General features: G+C 31.3%; 2 protein-coding genes across 7 annotated transcripts in view; both read right to left on the bottom strand.

The window, feature by feature from the left end:
* Nucleotides 1–910, bottom strand: part of Rgk2 (Rad, Gem/Kir family member 2) — a 99,474-nt gene extending 98,564 nt beyond the window's left edge. For both annotated transcript variants that reach the window (XM_074131493.1, XM_074131494.1), the window contains exon 1: nt 762–910. The gene's annotated coding sequence lies outside the window, so the exon portion shown is untranslated. The remainder of the gene's footprint in view (nt 1–761) is intronic.
* A 2,422-nt stretch (nt 911–3,332) lies between these two features.
* LOC141455996 (inactive dipeptidyl peptidase 10-like) overlaps nt 3,333–23,593 on the bottom strand; it is a 333,209-nt gene continuing 312,948 nt past the window's right edge. For all 5 annotated transcript variants that reach the window (XM_074131549.1, XM_074131545.1, XM_074131548.1 and 2 more), the window contains 15 exons: nt 19,081–19,133; nt 17,126–17,340; nt 16,369–16,526; nt 15,231–15,328; nt 15,021–15,144; nt 14,624–14,826; nt 12,799–12,933; nt 11,714–11,826; nt 11,134–11,261; nt 10,942–11,039; nt 9,424–9,618; nt 9,132–9,289; nt 8,261–8,472; nt 8,043–8,186; nt 3,333–7,480 (listed from right to left, as the gene is read on the bottom strand). In XM_074131549.1, coding sequence (XP_073987650.1) covers nt 8,043–8,186; nt 8,261–8,472; nt 9,132–9,289; nt 9,424–9,618; nt 10,942–11,039; nt 11,134–11,261; nt 11,714–11,826; nt 12,799–12,933; nt 14,624–14,826; nt 15,021–15,144; nt 15,231–15,328; nt 16,369–16,526; nt 17,126–17,340; nt 19,081–19,133 — 2,034 coding nt within the window. In that variant the 3' untranslated portion in view covers nt 3,333–7,480. The remainder of the gene's footprint in view (nt 7,481–8,042; nt 8,187–8,260; nt 8,473–9,131; nt 9,290–9,423; nt 9,619–10,941; nt 11,040–11,133; nt 11,262–11,713; nt 11,827–12,798; nt 12,934–14,623; nt 14,827–15,020; nt 15,145–15,230; nt 15,329–16,368; nt 16,527–17,125; nt 17,341–19,080; nt 19,134–23,593) is intronic.

Here is a 23,593-nt window from a genome sequence, read left to right as displayed (position 1 = left end):
TAATTTAAGTTAAATGCTACGCTTTACTGAACAACTATTTTGTAGATGAAAATAGCCAGCATGTGGGGAAATCTAAGAAATTCTAAAGAATATTCGTGAAAATTTAATTCTGTAAAATTACTTAATGAATGAAATGTTGGGTACTTGCTGATTGGTGTATCTTTTGTCGTTTAATTAAAAACCCTTATACTTAACTTTTTAATTCCTAAGTTTTTGTTTAGGAGTAAAAATTGTTAGGAACATCATTGATTCTCAAAGATCAGCTTTATTTAAAAAAACAAACAAAAAAAAAGTCGAAGATACGCTGACCATAATGTCGTTTCCAGTCACAAATTGTGTCATTGTGCAAGTCCGGAAGTAGCGTAAGAACTTCCATTCATAAGATTTGGTGAATGCAGTTCACGTTTTCCAGATTTCAGTATATTCAACTTACATTTTTTCGCTTTAGATTTCAGCAATCTTAACGTTTCAATTTTTGTTAGATTAAAATTATCAGCTTTTTCTTTATATTATAATTAGCAATATGTCAAGAACTAGCTTAGTTTTTATTTTTTTAAAGGGCACACCGGTAATCGCTTTAGATACTTTTAAAAAAAATGAACTGATTAAGGAAAGTGGCAATTCTTTAATATTTAAAATATGGCATTGTTCGTAAAAGCAAAATCCATGAGGTTATGTTAAAATGGAAATAAAATTTAATTGATATTTCAAGCTAGAAATCAATTTAAAAGTGAATATTGATTAAGAATATTAATTTTTACCTTCACCGTCCGTCAGATTTGGCCGATAGAGTCGAGCGTACTCATACTCACAACTCCGAACGCCCACTGGATACTGGAGTCTCCAGTTGTTCCAGCGTCAAGGTGGAATATAATCAAGTAGAGCTGGGCGATATTGGCAGAGCAACCTTGTGGTGAATGTATGAAATAAGAGAGGACTTTATAAACCCTATTGTGCGCCCTCCGCCCACACAGCTAACCCCTTTTTCGTGGGACATAGCAGGGGGAGCCGTATTGACCAGGAAGAGAAATTAAACTGTCTTCAATGGTTTAATAATTCCATTATTAATAATATTGGACTGTTTAATCCACATAATTTGCACAGGGTAAAATTTGGAGTTTCTTAGGCGTGAAAACGGCACAGATAAAAACCATATGGATTTACTAATAACTAAACAAATATAAATACATCAATTGAATTATTAACTGCCAGAGAAACTGGAGACTTCTACAGTAAAGTTTAAAATTAAAGAGAAACCAGTCCATGATCAAAGTCTGCTAGCTGGAGATACTCCTACTTACTTTTAGTTCTACACCTACTTACTGAGAACAGCACCCACTCACCGAGGATCCATATTCCAGACATTTCTATTAATAAGCGGTACTAAAATTCATATCACCTCCTCATAAAATCGTTACATTAACATACTTTCCTACATATATAGTCATTTTGTGATAAACTAAAACATTTTTCTTTCATTTTTTTATTTTTAGAGTGACTAAATACTCGAATTTATCTATCTATTCTAGATAGGGTAAAGCAAAAGCGCATTGGCTACAAGGACTTATAGAGCCTAAACTAAAAAAACAATTGACATAGTCCAATATAGATCAAGAATTTCAGAGCCCAGCCGAACAAAAATTCCAACCTCCACTTCGGCTTTCAATGAAATGAATGAAAAAAACCTTCATTACGCGTATAAACTGCTGTATTAATATACAGTAGTTACAGTAGAGTACAGCTTTATTTCTTCTACTAATCCACTGCAGTATGTGCAGTATACACTGCAGTTTGCTGGTGTCCAAGTCATTAAATCTGGTGATGCCAATTAGAATGGTGTATACAATTAGAAACCTCCACTGTATTATATTTCAAATAGGGCCCGGAGATCAGCAAATAAAAGACGGCCGGGCATATGAATTCACATATCGAGGGATTTTTATTATCTGTTAATTGGAAGCTAGCGACAAGGACTTTAAAAAAAAATGCCAATCTGGTACGAACGTGGTACAGACTTTGAATTCTGTTTTGTGTACCTTGCACTTGGCTTGCAGGTAAAAAAAGAGAAGAATATATAGAGCATTTGTGAAAAGATAGCTTTGTATAGTTTGGAGTTTTGATCCATAACTAAAAGGTAAGTTGTAACCCTTTTGGAAATGGAAGTAGACTTCTGGAAGAGGTTACCGAATTGATATCATTCAAAATGAGGTTATAAGACATCAGTTGTAAATAAAAAATAACATCTTACACGACATTGAGCTCCTGCAACTAATCTAGTGTGTCTACGTCATGAGAATAGACAATGAAAGATTCCGAAAAATGGAGAAAAATTCCGGCGGAATGATGGCTAGAGGTCCAAATGTGGAAGATTTGAAGGGCCATTATTAATCAACGCATACACTAATAGTTGGTGTAAAAACCTGCAAAAAAAGTAAGTTGGAAAGCTAGCAGAACGATTGAATAGTTATTTGTGAAAACATTTATGTAATCGGAAAAATTTCAAAAAAAAAAACAAAAAAACTTTTAAATAAGCATAAAGAGATGCCAGTAGGAAAACCAAATTACTCAGTAAGTTCTTATCTTTTATTTCTTTTGTAAATTTGTTTTGAAGATGATTATTTTTTTCTATTTAGTAATCTTGTTGATTAACTTTATTCATTTGTAATTGAATGTATTCATGGCAAATGTAAACCGCCGTAAAGATTTTATTGTAGAAATAAATAATAGTAATGATAAATACGAAGTAGGTACACTTCCCTCCAAAATGGAAAGCCATTTATTCAAATCATGTCCATGAATGTAATCAAATTATTATTGATTTCATCAAGGAATTTTTCCTTGTTTTTCTTTCTCCTTTTTTAGGCTCCGTTCATGTTCTCGACAAATGTGATTCATAGCGTAAAAATTACAATCACCACACAAACTCTTAGACTGAAGGTATCTACACTGCCTCTTGTCTTCCTATTCATACAAACCTAATTTATTCACAATGTTTATCAAGATTTTCTGAAGATATGCAATCTGAGCGTTGTCCGAGTGGATAAAATAGATATTATCATAATTTCTGAATACCGCAGGCCCATCTAATCAGACCTAAACAAATAATTGGACACTTTCTCGTTTAACTAAATATTTCCATTTCATCTTTGTCTGATCTGTAAAGGATTGCAATCTTTACTCATTTTACCTTTCCTTGCTGAGCACTTACTTTACCTGGCAGCAGGTCATCTTGGCTGGTAAAGGCGTAATATACTGATTATTATGTCCCAATGCAGTGCTTGTTACTGATTGATAAAAAAAAACATTTAGGGTTGAAAGCACAAAGAGAGGTATATCATTGTAACATTTATTTTTACAGTGGACGTATATAATAACATACAATAATTTATTTTTCAGTCTTATTCAAAAATATATATATATATTCAATTTTTGTAATAAATATTAAATATTTTACATAAATTATTCTGTAACTTTTCATACCGCAACCATTTTTGGTTTTGTTTTAATGTTCTTGAAAGATAAGTAATTAGGTTTGACAAGTTATCTTCACCTCCTAGCAATGTAAAAATTGATTTTTGGCACTTAGCTTTTATCAAAAGAGTGCGATATTTTGACTTTTTAAATGAAAAGAAAAAAGTGAACTTCGCAAAATTACTTTCAAAACCAAGATGATATTTGTTATCTTAAAAACAATATTGAGGTGCAATCAAATCTTTAGTGGAGTGCAACTAATCTTTTGCTTATCGAACAGTCTGAGATAGCTGAAGAAAGATCGTCATTGGTGAACTCTATTGAGTTAAGAATAATAATAAGTTTTTCTTTAAGAGGTGCCGCAATTTATTTAAAGGAGTAGTTCGATCTCTCATTGTTATCATGTAGCTTCAAAAGAGTTGTGATTCGTGGTGAAATTATGTTGGTGGTTGATTTTGAGCAGTAATTTTTTATTAAAAGCTAAAGTTATGTCCGTTCTACAATTTACTACTTCAGGTAATCACACGTAATAGGCATCACCACTTCATTAGTAGATATTGTGGAACTTTGCAATTAAAAATGCAAACGCAATTAAAAAATTGAAGCGATTGCAAACTCACCTCTAATCATAACCAAAAGTTTCATTGCATATTTTGATGTTCTATCGTTGTACGTTTACAATTTTGCTGCTTAATTACGATTTAATGATTGGTGTAATACGCCTTCTCCAAATAGTTACTTCCTAACAGTTTAAAATGTTAAGTTCGGGCTACTATTTCTACTTAAGATATAGGGGGGACAGGCGGGATAAATAAAGGAGTTTAACAAAGAGATTAAAGTCATGCAAAATGGATTGAAATCAACGTCGAACAAACAATGTTATAGGGTTTTTTTTTTTTTAGGTCCTGGCCAACCATAATAACGAATGTTATTATTATTATTATTTGTATAAACTGATGAAAAGAATAGTTTAGCCTCTATCCAAAGATCTAACGGAGTAGAAAAAAGACTCTGAGTACAGAGAAGAGATGGAAGACCAGCACGCAAGTAGGAAGAAGAAATAAAGAGATTAAAGGCCAAGGTTTTGGACAGCCCTCACAGATTTCTTGAAAAGAAAACTAGCCGTTTTAGCTATTAAGTATAAATGCTTTTCTACTCAGCATAAGATCCAAAAATACAATTTTTACAAGTCACAATCTTATTTACTTTAATAGCCTAAAAATATTCTGCGGAATAAACGCAGTTCATCAGCCAAATAAAACATTTTTAAAGGGTTAAATTAATGAAAACTTTAAAAATATAAATATATGAACATTTAAATAGTCCATTTTCTTTGTTTCAACTTAAATATTGATGTAGACTAAATAATGATATCACTTTGGGCATGCGATTATAAAATAGAAAGGAATGTTTGTCTTTATTTTTTCTTTTTTTTAATACCAAATAATTAACCACCTAATAAATTATTCTCTTCTCTCCTCACTATATTTTGAAGATTTCACTTTTTTTTTTATAGTTAACTAATCATTTATATTTTATTAGAAAATAATATATCTAATTCCTTGCCAGCTCATCCATATAAAACATATTCTTTCTTACATACATTTAGACAAATCTATACAAATATATTTCAATATATCCAAACATGTCTAAAAAAGGCAATGCCATTTATTTCTATTATTTTTCTATTTTGACATTTACACATCAAACCAAATAAATTTTTTACCAACCCAAACTAGTCGAGTATTTTTATATGTACATTATTTTAATTACTTAAAACTAACTCACCAATATTATTCAACATTTAACATTTAACAATGATAAATAAATAAATACTTTTTCATATATTTATCCATACAAATATAATTTTGGTGTGTTCATTTTACAAAAGGGGCAAGCTTTTTAATTGTTATATGCTTTTATTTTTTTATATGATGTAAATAATTCGATGACTTTCCTTTATTTTGTCTTGAGGACATGTAAAAAATTCCTTTTTGCAATAGCCAATGACAGCATACGAATAAGAAATAAAAAAAAACAAATGTGGAAGTTAAATCTGCCCCAACTTTAAACGAGAAATTAAAACAAATTTCTCTATTTTACAACTCCTAAGATACCAGGTAATAGACAAATATATATGAATTATGGCACATTGAATCACGAGCATTTTTAAATTTCTTTTTTCTCTTTTGAAAAAATCTGTGGTTTTGATTTTATTTTTCTTGGTAATTTAGAACATACACTCGTATCCATTAACATTGACGCTCTAATCAATTAGCAACGGCTGTTTAACTCAGCTTAATCTTAGTCTTGAGGAAGATCGTTTAAGAATGTTTGTAAATTAATTACAAACATTTAATTTAATTGTATTTTAATCGATGGTAAATCGTAAAAAATAAACTCTTTTTTTTTTAAATATCGTCATTATTACGCTTAGAGGGAGTAAAGAAAAAACATTTTTAGAAGTTTTACCGTCATGAAGAAGTAACTTTCCTTCCAGGACGGTTTTTATTGGAAATGTTGATTTCTTTTTTGGGCGGAGAGAAAGCCAGATGCCGTTTTATTTTTCAACATTCCTGGTGCAGCTGGCATTTTGGCTGCCATTTCAGGATTGATTTTGAAAGACATTAATTCAAGAAATAAATCTATTAAAGGCGATTTTCCTAGCTGTCCCAAAAAGTTTCTTTTTCTAAATAGCGATTTATTTGGAAGTTACGAGTTAATTCGTGACCTTTGCTACTAGTGTAGTTCCTCAATTTTTTCCACCACATTGAAATCAATACCATTTGAGCCTTCGAAATCTGAATCAAGCTACAAAAAATGCCACTTCACTTTTAAAAATTTTAAATAATTTTCCGACGAAAATGATAATCAGGAAGTATAATAAATACCACTATAAGGATGAAATTGTGCGGCTAGATATTCTAAATATTGAAACCAGCCTTATTGAGCATCTACACTAATAGTAAGTTTAGAAAGACTGACAATTAAATGAATGGAAGATATTGTTAGATATTAATGAGTAATTGTATATTAAAAAAGAGACATTATTGGTAATTCGAATGGTCTAATTGTTGATCACAATGTTTTTGAGGTCCTCCACGATTAAGTGATTTTTTTTGTTTTTGTAATTTAGCATACAGCTGAGCAATATCACTAACCGTTATTTCTTTTTCCTAAAAAAAAAGACTGCAATCTAGGCCTAATTGTCATTAAAGAACAAATATAAAGAATGTTTTAAAATAATAACTATTTAGAGGAATGTAAAATGTCTCTTTACATCTATTTATATTACTAAGCGCGTAGTTTCGGGAGTGTTAACCAAATTACAAAGTAGATCTACAATCATATTGTTGTATGTTTACAATAAAATAAAGCATTTTTCTACCGTGCATAATCATATCTTAAACATTTTTTAGATGGGTAGTTTTTACAAAAGGTAAGGGTAATATTTCACATTAGCGTTTTACGAAATAATTTGCGAGCTTTTCTAAGATGGAATTTTGCTTGCCCTAAGTTAAGTCTAATTTCTTCTAAAAGCAAGATGAATATCGTATAGTTTAATTTACATTTGTATAAAATTATTATTTTTAAAACGTTCGAACACATAAAATTATCCCTTTTATAGCCAAACGTTTTTGAGTACCCTAAAAGTAAAAAGAGATGAATTGATTAAGGAAATTTGAAATGATTTAAAATTCTCATTGTGTTTAAAAATAGAAAATTCCGCTCTTCAATCTTTTTAAAATATAAAATTGTGATTCATTTTATTTATAAAATAAATATTTCGTTCGTTTGTACATAATTTTAAGTAACATTTATATTTCACAAAAATTATAACGGCTTCTGGCGAACCCTCAATTAACACAATAGTTAGAAAATTCTGTAATTAATATACTGCATTAAACCCTGTGCATTTAGTAAAAAACTATTAATAAATCTGTGAGATTGATAATATTGTTCCATATATGATCCACTGAAACTCAAATTTTGTCTTGTTTCTCTCTGTCTGCAAAACAAAATGGAATTAGAGAAGTATTTCAGAAGTGAATTCATTATGTTATTATATATATTATTTTATATAAGATAGATAAGTATTTTATAAAGTACTTTTAGTCTTATTGCTGATTTATTTAAATTTATAAGTTTTGGTCGATTAAAAGAAAAGCGTGAAATTGTTCGCAGAATCTAACATTACTTTTTACTTATCTTTCTTAAAATTCATTAAGAAATAAAGATAACTTTTCTTTTATTTTTTTAATTTTTAATTTAATTTTTTTTTTAAAGTGTTCTCAAAGAGAGACATATCTGACCATAAGAATGTTCACAGACATATCCAACCAAAAATGTATCCAAAGAGAGACATATCAACCACAAGAGCGTCCAATAGACATATGTAAAACTACTTGTGTGGCTACTCAACTACAGGCTACTCCCTCTATCTAAAACCACTTATTCACTCAATACTCGTACTACTCGTAATAGGACATCATATTTTAGTGAATTCTTTCCAGTACAGTAATCCAATACAAGTTATAAAATATATAAATTCTTATTTCTTTATTGCTTACTCAAGATTTAAAGCTGAAATATGAAGTCCCTTGCTCCCATTCTGTATAATCAAGTACTCCAAAACAATTATCCCATACTTGGTCCAAAACTTTATGCAAATGTGAAGACACCCCTTCTAATCCATGTCCCTCATCAGGATAGCTCTAATTAAATAAATTATCAAATTATTTCATCATATATAGCAAGATCTAGAAAATAAATTATCGTTAGCAATTACAATTTGATTGAAGAGTATGCCTGCTTGAACCAATGTGGAAGACATAAGCATGGCATGATGGTAATGTACACCAAGATCTCCTGTACCATGAACTACAGTCAGACTGCCTTCTTTGATGTTGCCAGCTCGCTTTGTAACATCACATTCTTCATAACCTCGGTAGTTGTCCGTAACATCCGCTGTGGCAAGCCACCGTTCAGTCCACACAGAATCTAGAAAAAGAAAATTAAAAAAAAGATAAAAAAACGTGTGACTTAAATGAAAACATCTTGACAATATTAATGCATCTGGCAAAAACCAAGTGTGTAAGGAAGGTAATCCTAATTTAATTATAGTTTTAATTTGCATGAAAAAAACAAAAATTGTAGAAAAAAGGTTTAATACGGACGGAAAATGTTTTCTAAAAACTATTTAAGTAAAATTAATAGTTAACTATTTAAGTAAAATTAATAGTTAACTATTTAAGTAAAATTAATAGTTAACTATTAAGTAAAATTAATAGTTACATTACGATATGTCAGGTTTAACAATATACAAATTTATTTTTTATTTATGTGACAATTTAATGATTTATAGTATATAAAAAAAATTATGTATGATTTGTTTTAATTATATAAAAGCCGTCTACCGCCTAAAGTTTGTTTTTTCTTATACGTTTCGGACCAAACCAAGGCCCCTCTTCATTGACTACACAATTTATAAATATTGGTTAAAAATAACAGCTCTCTAAAGTGGCTTCAAATCACAGAGAAATACAGCAATATCGTAAAAATGCAACACCAAAAAAAATTATATTTTAGCTCATTGAAAAAATAAATAAAAAATAATCAAAAAAGTAAAATAAGTTCTTTTACTTATTTTAAAAGCTTACTATAATGTGACCAGCTATAGATTCCAGAAATGGCAACTCCACATTTAAATATATTGGTATCCTGGGCGAGGATCATGGTTGTTAGAAATCCACCATATCCTTCACCAAATATTCCGATTCTTTTTTTGTCCACAAACTTGAGATTATCGCGTAAATAACTGAAATATAATACTATAAAGTAATAAATAATAAGTTTCTATTAAAATAGACAGAAAGTTGTAAGCAAAAGGAAGTAAGAGAATCTAAAAAATCAGCAACTACAAGTAAGAATTATGTTTTAAAATAGACTAACCTTATCACTGCCATTTGATCGAGTGCATCTACATTTCCCAGTTTAAGTCGAGCCTCATTCATATGTGACATACCACTGTTAGCACTTCCTCTACAGTCGATCTCTGCCACAATGAAGTTACGTTTAGATGCTAGATAAGAAGTATAATCCATCGACCATTTTTGGCTTACTGACTGTTCGCCAGGTTTGTACGATCTAGAACAAAAGTGATAGATTACAAAGAACAAAGTACAACATTTCTGATTATACAATTTTTTATTAAAGTTAGCGATAAAGAAAGTGATTAAATAGTATAATAATCAAAAGAATGAATATTACTTTAGATTATTCGGATACGGCTAGGATTCTGTCCCTAAGGCACTGCAGCCGAAGAGGATTAAGGAACCATCTCCCTGAAAGGTACATAATGCCTCTCTTCTTCTTCTGCGTCTCTTTATTGGTACGGGTCTTTACGCTCTATTTGCTTTTGTGATATCATCTCTGTTTTCAATGTGCCAAAGATTTCATCTGTCAAACTTTGAGTTTGCAACACCGTCAAGCAGAGAGTTAGTTCCTTGCTTTTTTTGACTAAGTTTGAATAGAAGCTTTAGATTAATCAACCCTATCTCTAAAGAGACTATTGTAACGACACCTTGTACATCTATTAGGAGAAAAAACCTTGCTTTTTTACAAAGTCTGAGGTTTACTGCCTGAGGTTTTTGCGAATTATCTACTCTGCCTTCAAGTACCGGCTTTCGTTTCGTTAACTAGCCATTATAATCTGATAGAGAACGTTATGAGGCGTTTTCTTCATTCCTGCCAAAGTTCCCATGGAGCTTTCTATTGTCCTAAAGCGGCAGTAGCTCCTGCAGAAATGTGTTCTCACCAGAGAGCCTTATAAGAAGACACAAGACAAGATTAAGTCAGCATTAGCGCGAGGGCCTGGACCAGGCCTGACCACCCGAAGGTGTGCCTTTGCGTTCACCAGCAGAGGCGGAACTTATAAAACTACCTGCCCCTTTAACTCAAAAGCTCCAAGGGCCGCAAGGTGAAAGGGGTCTCTCGAAACAGTAGCCCAGGACCAAAAGTTTGTTGCCTTCACTAAGAAGTCTTCCACAACTGCCCAAATTTAGATAGTAAGCATCCCAGACTTGAGACCTAATTCTAAATACTAGTCCCTGCTATTTCTTAGAAACCCCATCAAAGTCAAGCTGATAGTAACATTTTTAATAATAAATAATTATGTTCTTTATTTATTTATTTTATTTTATTTTTTTAATAGGACTGAATTCGCAGTGGCAATATGTTAAACCATATGACAAGGAGAAAAACCTCGTTTATTACTCAATAAAAATACGGACACTAAAAAAATAATAAGAAAATAATTTTCATAAAATAATAAAAATAATTGGGAGGTTTTTATTGGTTTTTGGAACAACATTCAATTACCAAATAGACTTTAGCAAGGCGCTGAATGTTACTTTTAATATTTGAAGACAGTGTGGGTGATTGTTGTAACGTACTTATAATTGACCTTACACTTTGAGGACCAGTGGGAATGTCATGTCCTCATATTCTCGTAATCCAGGGGGCAGCTGCAGTTTGACTTGAGCGTGATAACCACCTTCAAGTTCTGCCTGTAAAGATATATTGATATTCAATTATTACTCTTAATTATTTTTTTTTCTTGATCAAATTTAAATTATTAAATTAAACTTCAAACTGACAAACCTGAAATAATTTTATTTGAGGGGATGCTAAACTGTTATACTTTTCTTTTAGCAATGTATTGGATTCAAGTGTAAATATTTTTGAGTTGTTTGCAGTACTCATCACGTGAACTGTTGGTACATCAGGACCTGCAAAAGAAACTACCATTAGTATTGGAAGAAACAAAATTCAGAGGTACAGCGGTGGGAAATAAGATTGCGAATTATGTTAAAATTTACGAAGAGTTTCTTTAGTGCACTGACCAGTGAAGAACAGCTTTCTCTTTATTAATTAAGGGTGAGTAAAATTTGAAGTAGTCTCCTAAAATGTTTTGATAAGATCAAAGGTTTTAATTACCCTTAGTAGTAAAAAATAATGATCATTAGTGTACATGATCCAACTTTTCGTCGGCATACATGATGAAGCCGTAGACTAAGGCCATTTACTCAGACAGGTTATTTCTAAGAATTATTCGACTGTCGGTAGAGAAATTTGGACAGTCACAGTAACAAATAAACAAATAAATAAATAAAAAATAGTACTAATTAGAAAATTCTTTATTAGAAAATTATTTATAATAATTAATAATCTGATTTCTTACCGAGACATTCTATGATGTAGTATCTGCTGTCAGTGTTAAATGAAGATCTAGTGAATAAGCAGTCTGTTGACTTAACAGGCCAACTATCGAAGTCAGATGAATTAGTGGCTAATCTGAAATAAAGTCCTTATCACATAAATAAAATAAAATAAACATATTACTAACTTGTGAATCAAATATGGCTGTACGTTTTAGTTGTCTACGGCTATTACAATTGAACAAAACAACTTAAGGCACGTTAAGAATTGTAATTTACATATATTCTATATGCAATCTTAAGTTTTCTTTCTGAACGCAATAAAAATTTACTTCTGCATTTCCCTAGTCTAGAATAGGATCATAGAAGAAAATAAATTGTAGAAACGTTGCAAATTACGGCAAATAGTCATAGCAAAAAATATATTGCTCCACCGCCTTACAATTAGCCGAGCTGTTCAGTTTACAGTGAACTTGTTTTTTGTTTTGACATTTTTTGTACCAAACAACTGATCTCCTTTGCACTAAAATTAATAAAGTTAGAGGCATCAGTCGTTTAATGGGCAAAAAAGGTCTAATAGAATGAGACCATACTCTTATGGAGCACCCTCTCTCACTGTCAAAGCAGCTGTCAGAACCATCCTCTGGATGGAGTTACGAAAATTTTGAAATATTGCACATGTATGAAACCATTAAATAATTATCGATACAGAATTTATTTTATTAGAAAAAAAAATAATGGTTTTCTACCAATATTTATCATAGCTGCAAAATTCTATATTTTTATGATTTCAATGTTTGAGCATTACTTCTAGTTTGCACATGTCATACAATTGTATTTCAGAGGCGACTCCAGAGTGGAGAACATTAGCTGAAAAATATGTGAAAGCTTAAGAACAACAAAAATTAACTGTAATTGAACATTTTTTTTAAAGATTATCTGTGATTGGTACTGACTTGAATTCATAAAGTTGACGCCAAAGAGACTTAAATAACTCGCTTTTCGAGATTCTACTAATAATAAAGTAGATGCTGTTGAAGTTATGAAGTACCCCCAATACCATGCCCATTTTTCAGCATTAATACAAGCAAACAAAACCATTACTTACGCTAAATCTGAAGTTGTATTTCCATAATGAGTTGGGCAAGTTAGGCAGTGTTGAGTTAAAGTGAGGTTAATGCTGTTCATCACTTTATATAGATGCCGCTGAGTGGGTTTGCCGTGAGGTGCAGCTTCAAAGTATCTGAAAAAAAAAAAAAATTACAATTTGATTGAAGAGAAACATAAAATTAAATAAGATTTTATTAGAACATTATATATGCCCTTTACATATCAAGAAATCAAAAAGCCTCGAAGAATTGAGCCGAAAAGAATTTCGGTTAAATAAAAACGGAATCGCCGGCAAAATACTTGTATATACCAATTTAGCCACTACATTTCTACATCCCTTGGGAAATTTTTTCTTGAATATAGTTTGATAATATTTAGTTGAAATTTTCTAATAATATTAAGTTTTAAGTATCGCTTCTGTTTCATAGACACCATTCTGAAGTATTTCCAAAGAACTTTTGCATATTTTCCAATACTCATGGAGATTAGTAACTTGGATGCAAGGAATTTAATTACTAAATCAATAGTTTTTGACTTCTTTTTTGGCAATATAAAAATAAGTAGGCAATTCCATCTTTTTTCCCCAACTTTGAATATGTTGTCTTAAGTTTACTTTTTCCAAATAATGTTCATTTTTTTTTAATAATACTTTAATAATATAGAGAAAATTACAATGTCTCAGCCCTCATCTAATGATAGCGATTAAATATTACTTCGACTTACCAGAAAGCTAAAACTCATTCATTTGAAGCAGTATTTAGTAATTTATGTTCACATTCGTAATTATTGCTCTAACAGTCGCATATCAATAAATTTGACCCAAGCTAGCAATCAATAACTTTACAAGCTTTCCGTTTACGTAGTTTTTAAATACAACTTACATGTGACCTTAAAAGACCTTTATTTTGACGTCTCGTTCTCTTTGAACAATTAAAAACTATCTTGTACTGGTATTTTATAAATCGAACAAGTGCTAAAGGAAGTGTTTTCCAAACTGTAGTGCCCCTTAGTTTAGTCATATTGATTTCGATTGAAAATTGTGCACACACAAAATTTGTTAAAACATTTCAAATTCTGAAAATTGAGCAGACATCCATTTTTAATCAAATTTTTCATCCATCATAGAGGTTCGACTAGGCTTTTTGGCCCATAATTTTCAATAAGAAACTAATTAGAAATTAATTAGAAGTAATTAAGTAATTAATACTAGTAGGTAATCCTAGCTCATTGTACAATACACATAACATGCCTAGAATGAAAACAATCAACACTAAAAATTGCACTTTACGAATTAGGAAGACCTCCTCAAACGAAGAAATTTTTTTTTCAAAATACACAGTGGCTTAATTTGTACAAAAGACTAAAAATTTCACAAGTAGTAGAAAGATTATTATTTTTAATGCGAATTAGAAATATTATTAAATTAATTTTAAGAAATTAAAAGAAAATACTGCCTTTTCCCCTAATTTATTATTTTTTTTTAAATTTTTTTCACTAGAAAGCCAATAAAGTCATCACAGTTCTAGAATTTAATAATGGCGCTGAACGTCAGCATAAACATGAAGTGCGTGAAACAAAATTAAAAATTTTTAATTTTTAATTTTTGGCGCATCGACGCCTATGGTCATTAGCGCCCCTAGAGCTACGTTCTTTTCTAGGACTACGATGGCACATGTCTCTCAACCCGATTAGCGCCCAACCAATATCTCAACTAGTGAGGCATGGTGGAGTCCCGGGTAATCCCACCTAGGTTCACACACTCCACTGTAACGTTATTATTATTACTGTTATTTCCTATTCATGTAACATATAAATATTCTTACATGTAGCCCTCGTATGTTGCTAACAATCTAGTGACAGAATTTTGACCTTGAGTTAAAGGTACAACTACACCTTCAGTGATCGTCACTACTTGAGGATAATAACCATTTTGCCCATCTAAAACTGGTAGCACTGTGACAAGAGGCCGTGAAGTTAGTACGTCAGGACGAGGATGTACAAAGCCTTGCATAACGTGTGTATATTCCTGTGAGAAACAAATAATAATGCAATCAATTTGTAAGTGATATTTATCACTTTTAAAAGAGTTAATTAGATGAGCTCTAATTATGATTCAATACATTTCTTCTTATACAAAAATCATGTAATAGAAAAGAATAGAAAATTGAAATTATTTTTTTGGTGATTAATGTTTAAAAATGAGAGAAAGTAAATAATTACTTCATTGCAATCCATTTGTGGAAGTGTGCATCGGTAAAATATTGAGACATTTTGCCTTCTATTCATCCATATCGAAATGAAATCTGAGTCTGAAAGCCACTTAACATAAGTCATGTAGGGAGAACTATAAATTAAAAATATAATAAAATCTCATTAGATATTTCAGAACACCGGAGGAAATATTTCCAAATTTTTATTAACTCTTCAAACCTATTTGTCAAAGTTTTTGGTATCGGCACTTCTGTCTTATTGAAGTCACCTTCTAAGTCAATTATAGTCAATTTCACTTCTGGATTTTTTGTGCCAGGCTAAAAATATAAAACAATGTTCATTTAATGACAATATTAAAACGTTTTGACACCTTAACTGAACAAATTAGAAGTGTCAATTGAAATCAAGGCACTTTCGGCATCAAAATCAATGAAATATTGCTGTAGCAATATAGGCCGTCTCCTTATGAGTAAACAGAACCAATGGCCCTGTTAAAATTTAACGGAGGTAATTAATGCAGATATTAATTCTCAACTAGTGGAAATAATTGATTATTGATTTATTGGATATATGTATAATACTTCTGGTATTAACTTTAAATAACAGTAAGTGCCATACGATGAAAATAAATAAAATCTTTAAGCTTTACCCCAAGAGTTTTATTTTAAAATTGAATGCATACATCTTAAAAGATAAATTCTGTACTTTTCTCGGAAAATGTAAGCCCTGGATTTTTACTTTAGCTTGGTGGATATAATTATCACAAATATTTTGTTCGTTAACGCTTCTACACTGTTCAATTACAATTTCTGTTATGCCTTGTCATAACTTAAAGTAATAAATTTTGTTTGATGGAACAAGTTTTTATTGAAACAGAATGAAATTACTGCTATTTCTTTAAAGAGGTTTAAGTCGGGTTACGAATAGCGTCTTAACAAAAATGGTTGGGAAAATGAATACAAAGAAATTTGCTATTTGTTCAGGCGGAATGTCCAACTAGTAATTAGGTGACGTGGACGGAAGGCGTAATTATTGTACATACTATACTATAATAAACAATTTTTCTTGTAAGTAAAAAGTAGCTACATGCAGAATTCGAACTAGCAATCTCCCATTCTCAAATCCACTTCATAACACCACACTAACTCCCGCCCCAAAATAAAATAAATATAACTCTGTTTAATATTCTGGAATGTTTTAGTAAAATACTGAGTTGATAACCTGTTGATAACTGATAAGATTTAAAATATATATTTTCGAAAAACGTGAAATATTTACGTTAAATATAATAACCTCTTTCTACTAAGTTAAACATTATCAAAAACAAAAGTACAATAAAACGTTTGTTTTCACTTACTTTTGGATAGCTAACAGTCTGCATTTTTGGATAGTTTTCCTTGGAAGAAAATTTGGTCAAACTGATTTTACCTACGTCGGTATCATTAAATGTAGCGTATAAAATATAATTAGAATCCGGTGAAAACCAAAATGCTTCATCTGATTTGAATATTTCTTCTGAAACCAATATAAATTTCCATTAATTGAATCAAATAACACGGAAAATCCAATATTTATTCCAATGGTTTGAAATAATTGTGGTTAAATCCGTGAAAATCATTTACATTAATATTAAAAGTATTAAATAATTAAAAACATCTGAGGTTATTAGCACCCAGAGCTTTTTTCAGTGCACTCCCGGCCTCCGGATAAAACAAACAACACTGTCCATTACCGGCCAGTGAGCTGTAAGAAGCTAGTAGAAAGAGAAAATGTTATTATTACTATTTTATTGATCTAGTGATTAGCATGTAAATATACAATTAGTAAAAATGATGTTAGTGATGTAAAATGATGGTGATTGAAGAGTACCAGAAGTGAAACTAACAGCGGTAACACTCTCTACAGGATAATGTATTCTGATTATTTAATTTAACATTTATTTAAATGAATAAAAAACTTTTTGTAAATTCAACATTCGATAGACCAAGTGTATTTAGTTTTAGTAATGCTTGAGGAATTATTACAATTGTATCTGCTACTAGCTACTTTAATTTACACTGACTCTATGTGTAACTAATGTTTACTTACAGAATATTTAATTGATTTACAATTACCTTGATAAATCCAGTCAGGAATTCCATTATATATCCAGTCACTTCCCGTATCTGTTAATCTAATTACCTTCGTTTCTCTTGCCCCTTTACTATAATAAATGTCATTTTTATAAACAAAAGCGTAACCATTTCCTTTTGTTCCAAATTCTACTCTTTGCAGTTCGTATTGTTTTTCAGGAAAATCATTTTTTAATGGAGCCACTGGAAATCTTACTCTGGAAATTAAGATTAAACATAAAATTGAATTAGTCATCAAAATTAATGTTATACAAGTTATTTAAGAAACTTTTAGAAGATACAAATAGAAAAAAAAAAACTGAAGTTAATAAATGTAATAACTTTAGAGAATTGAGACTGCACAAATGAATTAAGATAAAGTATAAAATGACATTGGTGAGAAATCCTGTTCACTGCACATGACGTGAGAATAAGTTTCCTTGAGTTAGATGCCAGAACGTCATGCCACAACAAATGGACTAAATCTTCTCGTTTTGAACTAGTTTAATAAAGAGTTAGAAGAAAAGCGTATGGTAAAGTGGTTGTGAGCGTGACTAGTAAAAAATAGATGCCTTGAATTCGAGTTTCAAAGGTTTTAATTATTATAAGTGAATAAAAAAGTTAGAGCTTCCGCTCTCGCCATGACTTCTAAATTAGATGTTAAGCTTGCCTGGAAAAAATAAAGTAAAATAGCGCTAAGTATTTTTGTAAAGGGACAATTAAAGGTGTTCTTTACTCACACTTTTTCCCTTTTCTTAAAGATTAGAAGTTCATTAGAACGAGGGGTAGTTTAAATTGAGGCTGTCAAAATCTAACGTCTTTGCAGCCCTGACTTTTTCAGTGCCTTCAATTCTTGTAACAGACAATACTATCTATTACCGGCAGTAAATTGTAGATGCTTTCATAAAGGAAAATCTTACACTGGCAAGTCACGGACGCGGGATCACTGCGGGAAAGACCTGTTCTCTAACCATTCAGCTAATATGAAGAGTGGTTCAACTCTGTAAGTCTTTATACTTAATAGCAAATACAAAGATGATTAAATAAAAATGAATTGCAAAAGTAATTACGATTGCAGCCAAGAAGCAGCATCAAGGTGTCAAATAATTATCGACTGCATGGGAGATAATATGCATCAAAAATTTGTAGACCATAAATCTACGTAGTCTAAATATAGCCTAATATAGTTATTTTGTCTTTATATTTACAACATATAAAGTAATTAGTTATTGAAGGAATGTATTACATTGTGTTTTTATTATTCACTTATTAAAAAGCATTCCAGATTGTCTGGATATCTTCATTTATTTTATTTTTTGCCTTCCAGATTGTCTGGACATCTTCATTTATTTTATTTTTTGGACTTATTTACTTTTTACACTCAGTGATCAACCTAATATCAAAGATAGTGTTCAATCAATCTTTCCGAAATTTTAGCTAATTGGCACAACATATGAGTTCTTCTATGGAAACACTAAATTTATAATCTTAACTTTATATATTATCTGCTAATATAAAAGCCTTTCTTTTAGGGCATTGTGTGTCTTCTAGTTTAGATTAAGCAAAAGAAAAAAGCAGTAAAAGGAACCCACCTAAGAAATTAGGTGACCTGAAATCAGGTTATTTCCTTGAAAAACTATTTCTCTCTGACAATCTTTAGAGAGAGAGAGAAAAGAATATGTACATGTAATATCTACAAAACATTAATCATAAAGCAAAAGAAACAGTACTTAAAGCCACATTTTGAAGAAATAAAACCAAACATATTTTGGTGCTACCTCAAAATTATTTGGTTAATACATCACCAATTTCAAATTATATTTTTGAATTTAAAAAAAAAATAAGAAAAAAAAAGAATTTTACTTAAGATATTTATTAAAAATAATAATAATAAATCTTATCATTATCAAATAACAATCGTATCTTACTTTACAAAATCGATAACTTATTTTACTTACTTTGTAGCAATTTCATATATATGGTAATATGCTTCTGTAGTATAGGAATACACCTGAAATCCCAAAGAATACATGTATTTTATAAACAAACAATTTGCTTTAAAAGTAAATTAGCTTTTACTCGAGTTATATACAGGAAACCTCGAGACTCAGCATAAATATATTTCCTCTGAGAACAGCAGTATTCAAACATATAAATACGTCACCCAGGCCAGGCCAGCCAGTTCTGTCCAACCGCTGCCCGAGTTAAGTTCTACCTGCAGTTCTGTCCAACCGCTGCCCGAGTTAAGTTCTACCTGCAGTTCTGTCCAACCGCTGCCCGAGTTAAGTTCTGCCCAGACTTTGTCCAAGTTCCGTTCAACCTATCAGTAGTGAAGTTCCCTTCCCTTGATATCTTTGTAACCGTTATTTTATATATATCAGGTTAATATTGTAATAAAGAACTTGTGTTTTAAATAAAAATTCTTCTTTTTAAAAAAGCCCCTAACGGTACAAAATATATAACTGGCGCCCGATTGCAGAGACTCGAATTGACATAAACGGTCCCTATTTTGCAGAGACTTTAAGTGCATAAACAATTTAATAATTTCCAAAACATCGTACCAAAAGTGATTGAGAGCGAGAGAGCAGAAGACTTCTGGGTCAACATCTATTCAGCATTCAACATCAGGTGGGCAGAACTCAAGCCGTAATTATTTTATTATTATTATTTTAATTTTTCTTTTAAGCATTTGTCTTAAGATTTTGTATGTGCTTTTTATCAAATAGTGTATACATTTTTGTATTGTCCCTAAAAATCTCCAAAAGGAATAAAATAACCGCATCAATTATTCCAGTCCCAAAAGGAATAAAATAACCGCATCGATTATTCCAGTCCCAAAAGGAATAAAATAATTACTTATATTAATTATTCCAGTCCCAAAAGGAATAAAATAATTATAAGTAAAAGAAAAGTAGAAGAAAAAGTAAAAGAAATAAATTCCCCTAGTTGTTATAAAATCCCCTTGATTACCCTGCCGAAACAATAAATTAAAAACATATAAAGTAGGCAAGGGCATTATTAATTCTTCCTGTCCCTATAAGAATAAAATAATTGTAAGTAAAAGAAAGAGTAGAAGAAATAAATTACCCTAAGTAAGAATTATATAATTGTAAAGAAAAAGTCCCTATACATATACAATATATTTTCCCAAGCATTATAAAATCCCCTTGATTACCCTGCCGAAACAATAAATTAAAAACATATAAAGTAGGCAAGGGCAGAATTAATTATCCCAGTCCCTATAAGAATAAAATAATTATAAGTAAAAGAAAGAGTAGAAGAAATAAATTCCCCTAAGTAAGAATTATATAATTATAAAGAAAAAGTCCCTATACATATATATGTACTTTCCCAAGCATTATAAAATCCCCTTGATTACCCTGCCGAAACAATAAATTAAAAACATATAAAGTAGGCAAGGGCAGTATTAATTGTCCCAGTCCCAAAAAGATAAACATAATTGATATATTGTAAAAATAAAATAAGTCCCCATATAATTATTAATCCTTATAATAAAAAGAAAGTATAATTGATATAAAGAATAAATAAGTTCTCGAATAATTATTAGATTATAAAGACTAAGATATCTTTATAAAGAAGTGTAACGGATATAAAGAATTTATAAAAAGTCCCTATAAGATAAGATAAAGAAAAAGCAAACCAGTATAACTGAATAAATATTATTTTAACAGATAAGAAGAAGGCAAATCAACATATTTTAATCATACAACTCTGTCTTATACTGTAATCACTTGAGCTGTATAAAATGCATACTAATCTTAACACTTCCGACCTGCTACCCCCAGTCCTTACCCCCTATGACCAAACGGATACTCAGACTCCGTGTTCCCACACAAGCTCTTCATTACCACGTATTAGTCACCCTTTACGAAAAGAAGATTATGATCATATTCCCATATTTAACGGAGACCCTTATGAATTATTATACTTTACTCAAACAGTCGAAGACGTTTATAACGTAACCTGTAGACCCAACATTATAGAAAATTCCACTAATGAATACCTTCTCCTTAATAAAATAAAAGCCAAAATCACAGGATCCGCGCAATCCTTAATTTTAACTAAAAGAATCCACACTATTAAAGAATTATTAGACATCTTAAAAAGAAACTTTTCGTGTTCAAAATCTTTCGAAACATTAAAGTCCGAAATTTATAATATGAAGCCCCATTTTAAAGAACTCCCAACCGACTACCTAACTCGTTTAGAATCTATAACACACCTAATCCATGCCAAATATATGATTGATGGCATTAGTGAAGAAATTATATTAACTTCTATGCAATACTTAGAAAAAGAAGTTATCCACCATTTCTATTCAACTACCCCATGGCAATTGTCTAATCATGTAATGACCTTTAATCCTACGTCTTTAGAAAAATTAAGAGAGACTTTAAACACTAAATGTATGTTCCTAATTGACCAATTGTACACGAAACCCCAATCATCCTATAGATCCCCTTCTCAACAACCTCGTAATCCTCCTCAAAGGAGACACCAGCAGAACCCAACAAGTTATCGTAACCCAAGTTTTCCTTCGACCTCAAATTATCCTTCCCCATTAATGCAAACGCAAACTCAGCATAGACCTTTCCCTAACTCCCACTATAATTCCAGAGACTCATGGAAAAGCAATGGCCCTAGGCCTCCCTACAATCAACAACCTCGTGAACCGAGACCACCCCCAAATTATCAAAAACCTTCGAACCCTCACAAAAGAAATCCAGCACCCCTACACATGGCCACACACGACTCACAAGAATCCCAAATTCAGCAATTAACAGAAAGAGTAAACCAACTCGAATCTTTTTTAGACAACGGCAACTCCAACAGTGTAAGTCCGATAGTAAACCCGAAGTAAAAACTCTCCCTTATTGTAGCGACCATCTTCAATACAAATGGCTAATTGATACTGGGTCAACCAGAAATTATGTTACACCAACGTCAATACCCCCCAATACACCCGTTCACTCTGAACATTTTTCCATAATAACTCCAGCAGGAGCCAAAAGCGGAAACTCTTATATCACCCTTAATTTACAACCTCACTTTGGAATTAGTCACACCGCTAAGCTTTATGTGTTTCCTTTCTCAGACGACTATAACATGCTTCTAGGAAAAGACACCATGACTGAACTCAACCTAGTTCTCAATTTTAGAACTAATACTATAACATATCCTGGCGTCACCATACCTATAGAAAATTCGGAAAATCATAACACCCAACTACATATTACACAACACAAAAGCATATCCCAAAACGAGATCGAAAAACTCATAAGAACAGAACATATGCTCCCCAATGAAAAAGAACCTTTATTAAACCTACTATCCAAATACCCTAAAATAATACGTCTCGAGAACGATAAGCTCAGTTCAACTAACCTTCTTAAACATGAAATTAAAACGGAAGATGAGGCACCTGTATATTCTAGAAACTATAGATACCCATTTGTGTACAAGGAGTTAGTACACGAAGAAATAGAAAAATTACTTGATAACAAAATAATACGTCCCTCCAATTCTCCCTACAACTCCCCTATATGGGTAGTGCCCAAAAAACAGGATGCTTCCGGTAAAAAGAAAATACGGGTAGTTATTGACTACCGAAATTTAAATAAAAAAACGATAAATGATAGATTCCCTTTACCTAATATTGAAGACCTGCTTAACCAATTAGGCAATGCCAAATACTTTAGTGCTATTGACCTTGCATCTGGTTTCCACCAGATTGAAATGGAACCTAATTCTATAGCGAAAACCGCCTTCAGCACCGATTCTGGTCACTATGAATTCCTCAGGATGCCTTTCGGATTAAAAAATGCTCCACCTACCTTCCAGAGGGCAATGAACAGCATTTTTGCCAATACAAGAAATATATTAGTTTATATGGATGACATTATAGTATTTTCGGAAACAATCAACGAACATATCACAGATTTAGAAAAAACTTTCCAACTATTAGAAAACCACAATTTAAAAGTCCAACTTGACAAAACAGAATTTTTCAAAAAAGAAATTCAATTTCTAGGCCACATCATTTCCTCAGAAGGAATTAGACCTGACCCCAATAAAATATTAGCAGTCAAAGAATTCCCCATACCAAAAACACAAAAACAAATTAAACAATATCTCGGCCTCACCGGATATTACCGGAAAATGATAAAAAATTACGTGAAGATAGCTAAACCCCTAACTGAAAAATTAAGACAAAATAGTGAATCCATTGACATAAGCGATGCCTACATCGAGTCCTTTAATAAACTTAAAAATATGTTAATCAACAGTCCAATTCTGCAATTCCCTGATTTCAGCAGAACATTCACCCTAACCACAGATGCTTCTAATTACGCCATAGGAGCAGTCCTATCCCAGAACACATTAGGAAAAGATCTCCCAATTTCATATGCATCCCGCACATTAAATAAAAGTGAAGAAGCCCTAAGTACG

The sequence above is a fragment of the Rhodnius prolixus genome, unplaced genomic scaffold (assembly GCF_049639745.1).
Source record: "Rhodnius prolixus isolate KJV_2025 unplaced genomic scaffold, Rpr scaffold_4, whole genome shotgun sequence".
Classification (NCBI taxonomy): Eukaryota; Metazoa; Arthropoda; class Insecta; order Hemiptera; family Reduviidae; genus Rhodnius; species Rhodnius prolixus.
Note: the sequence above shows the minus strand (reverse complement) of the source record. Positions and strands in the feature narration are given on the sequence as shown.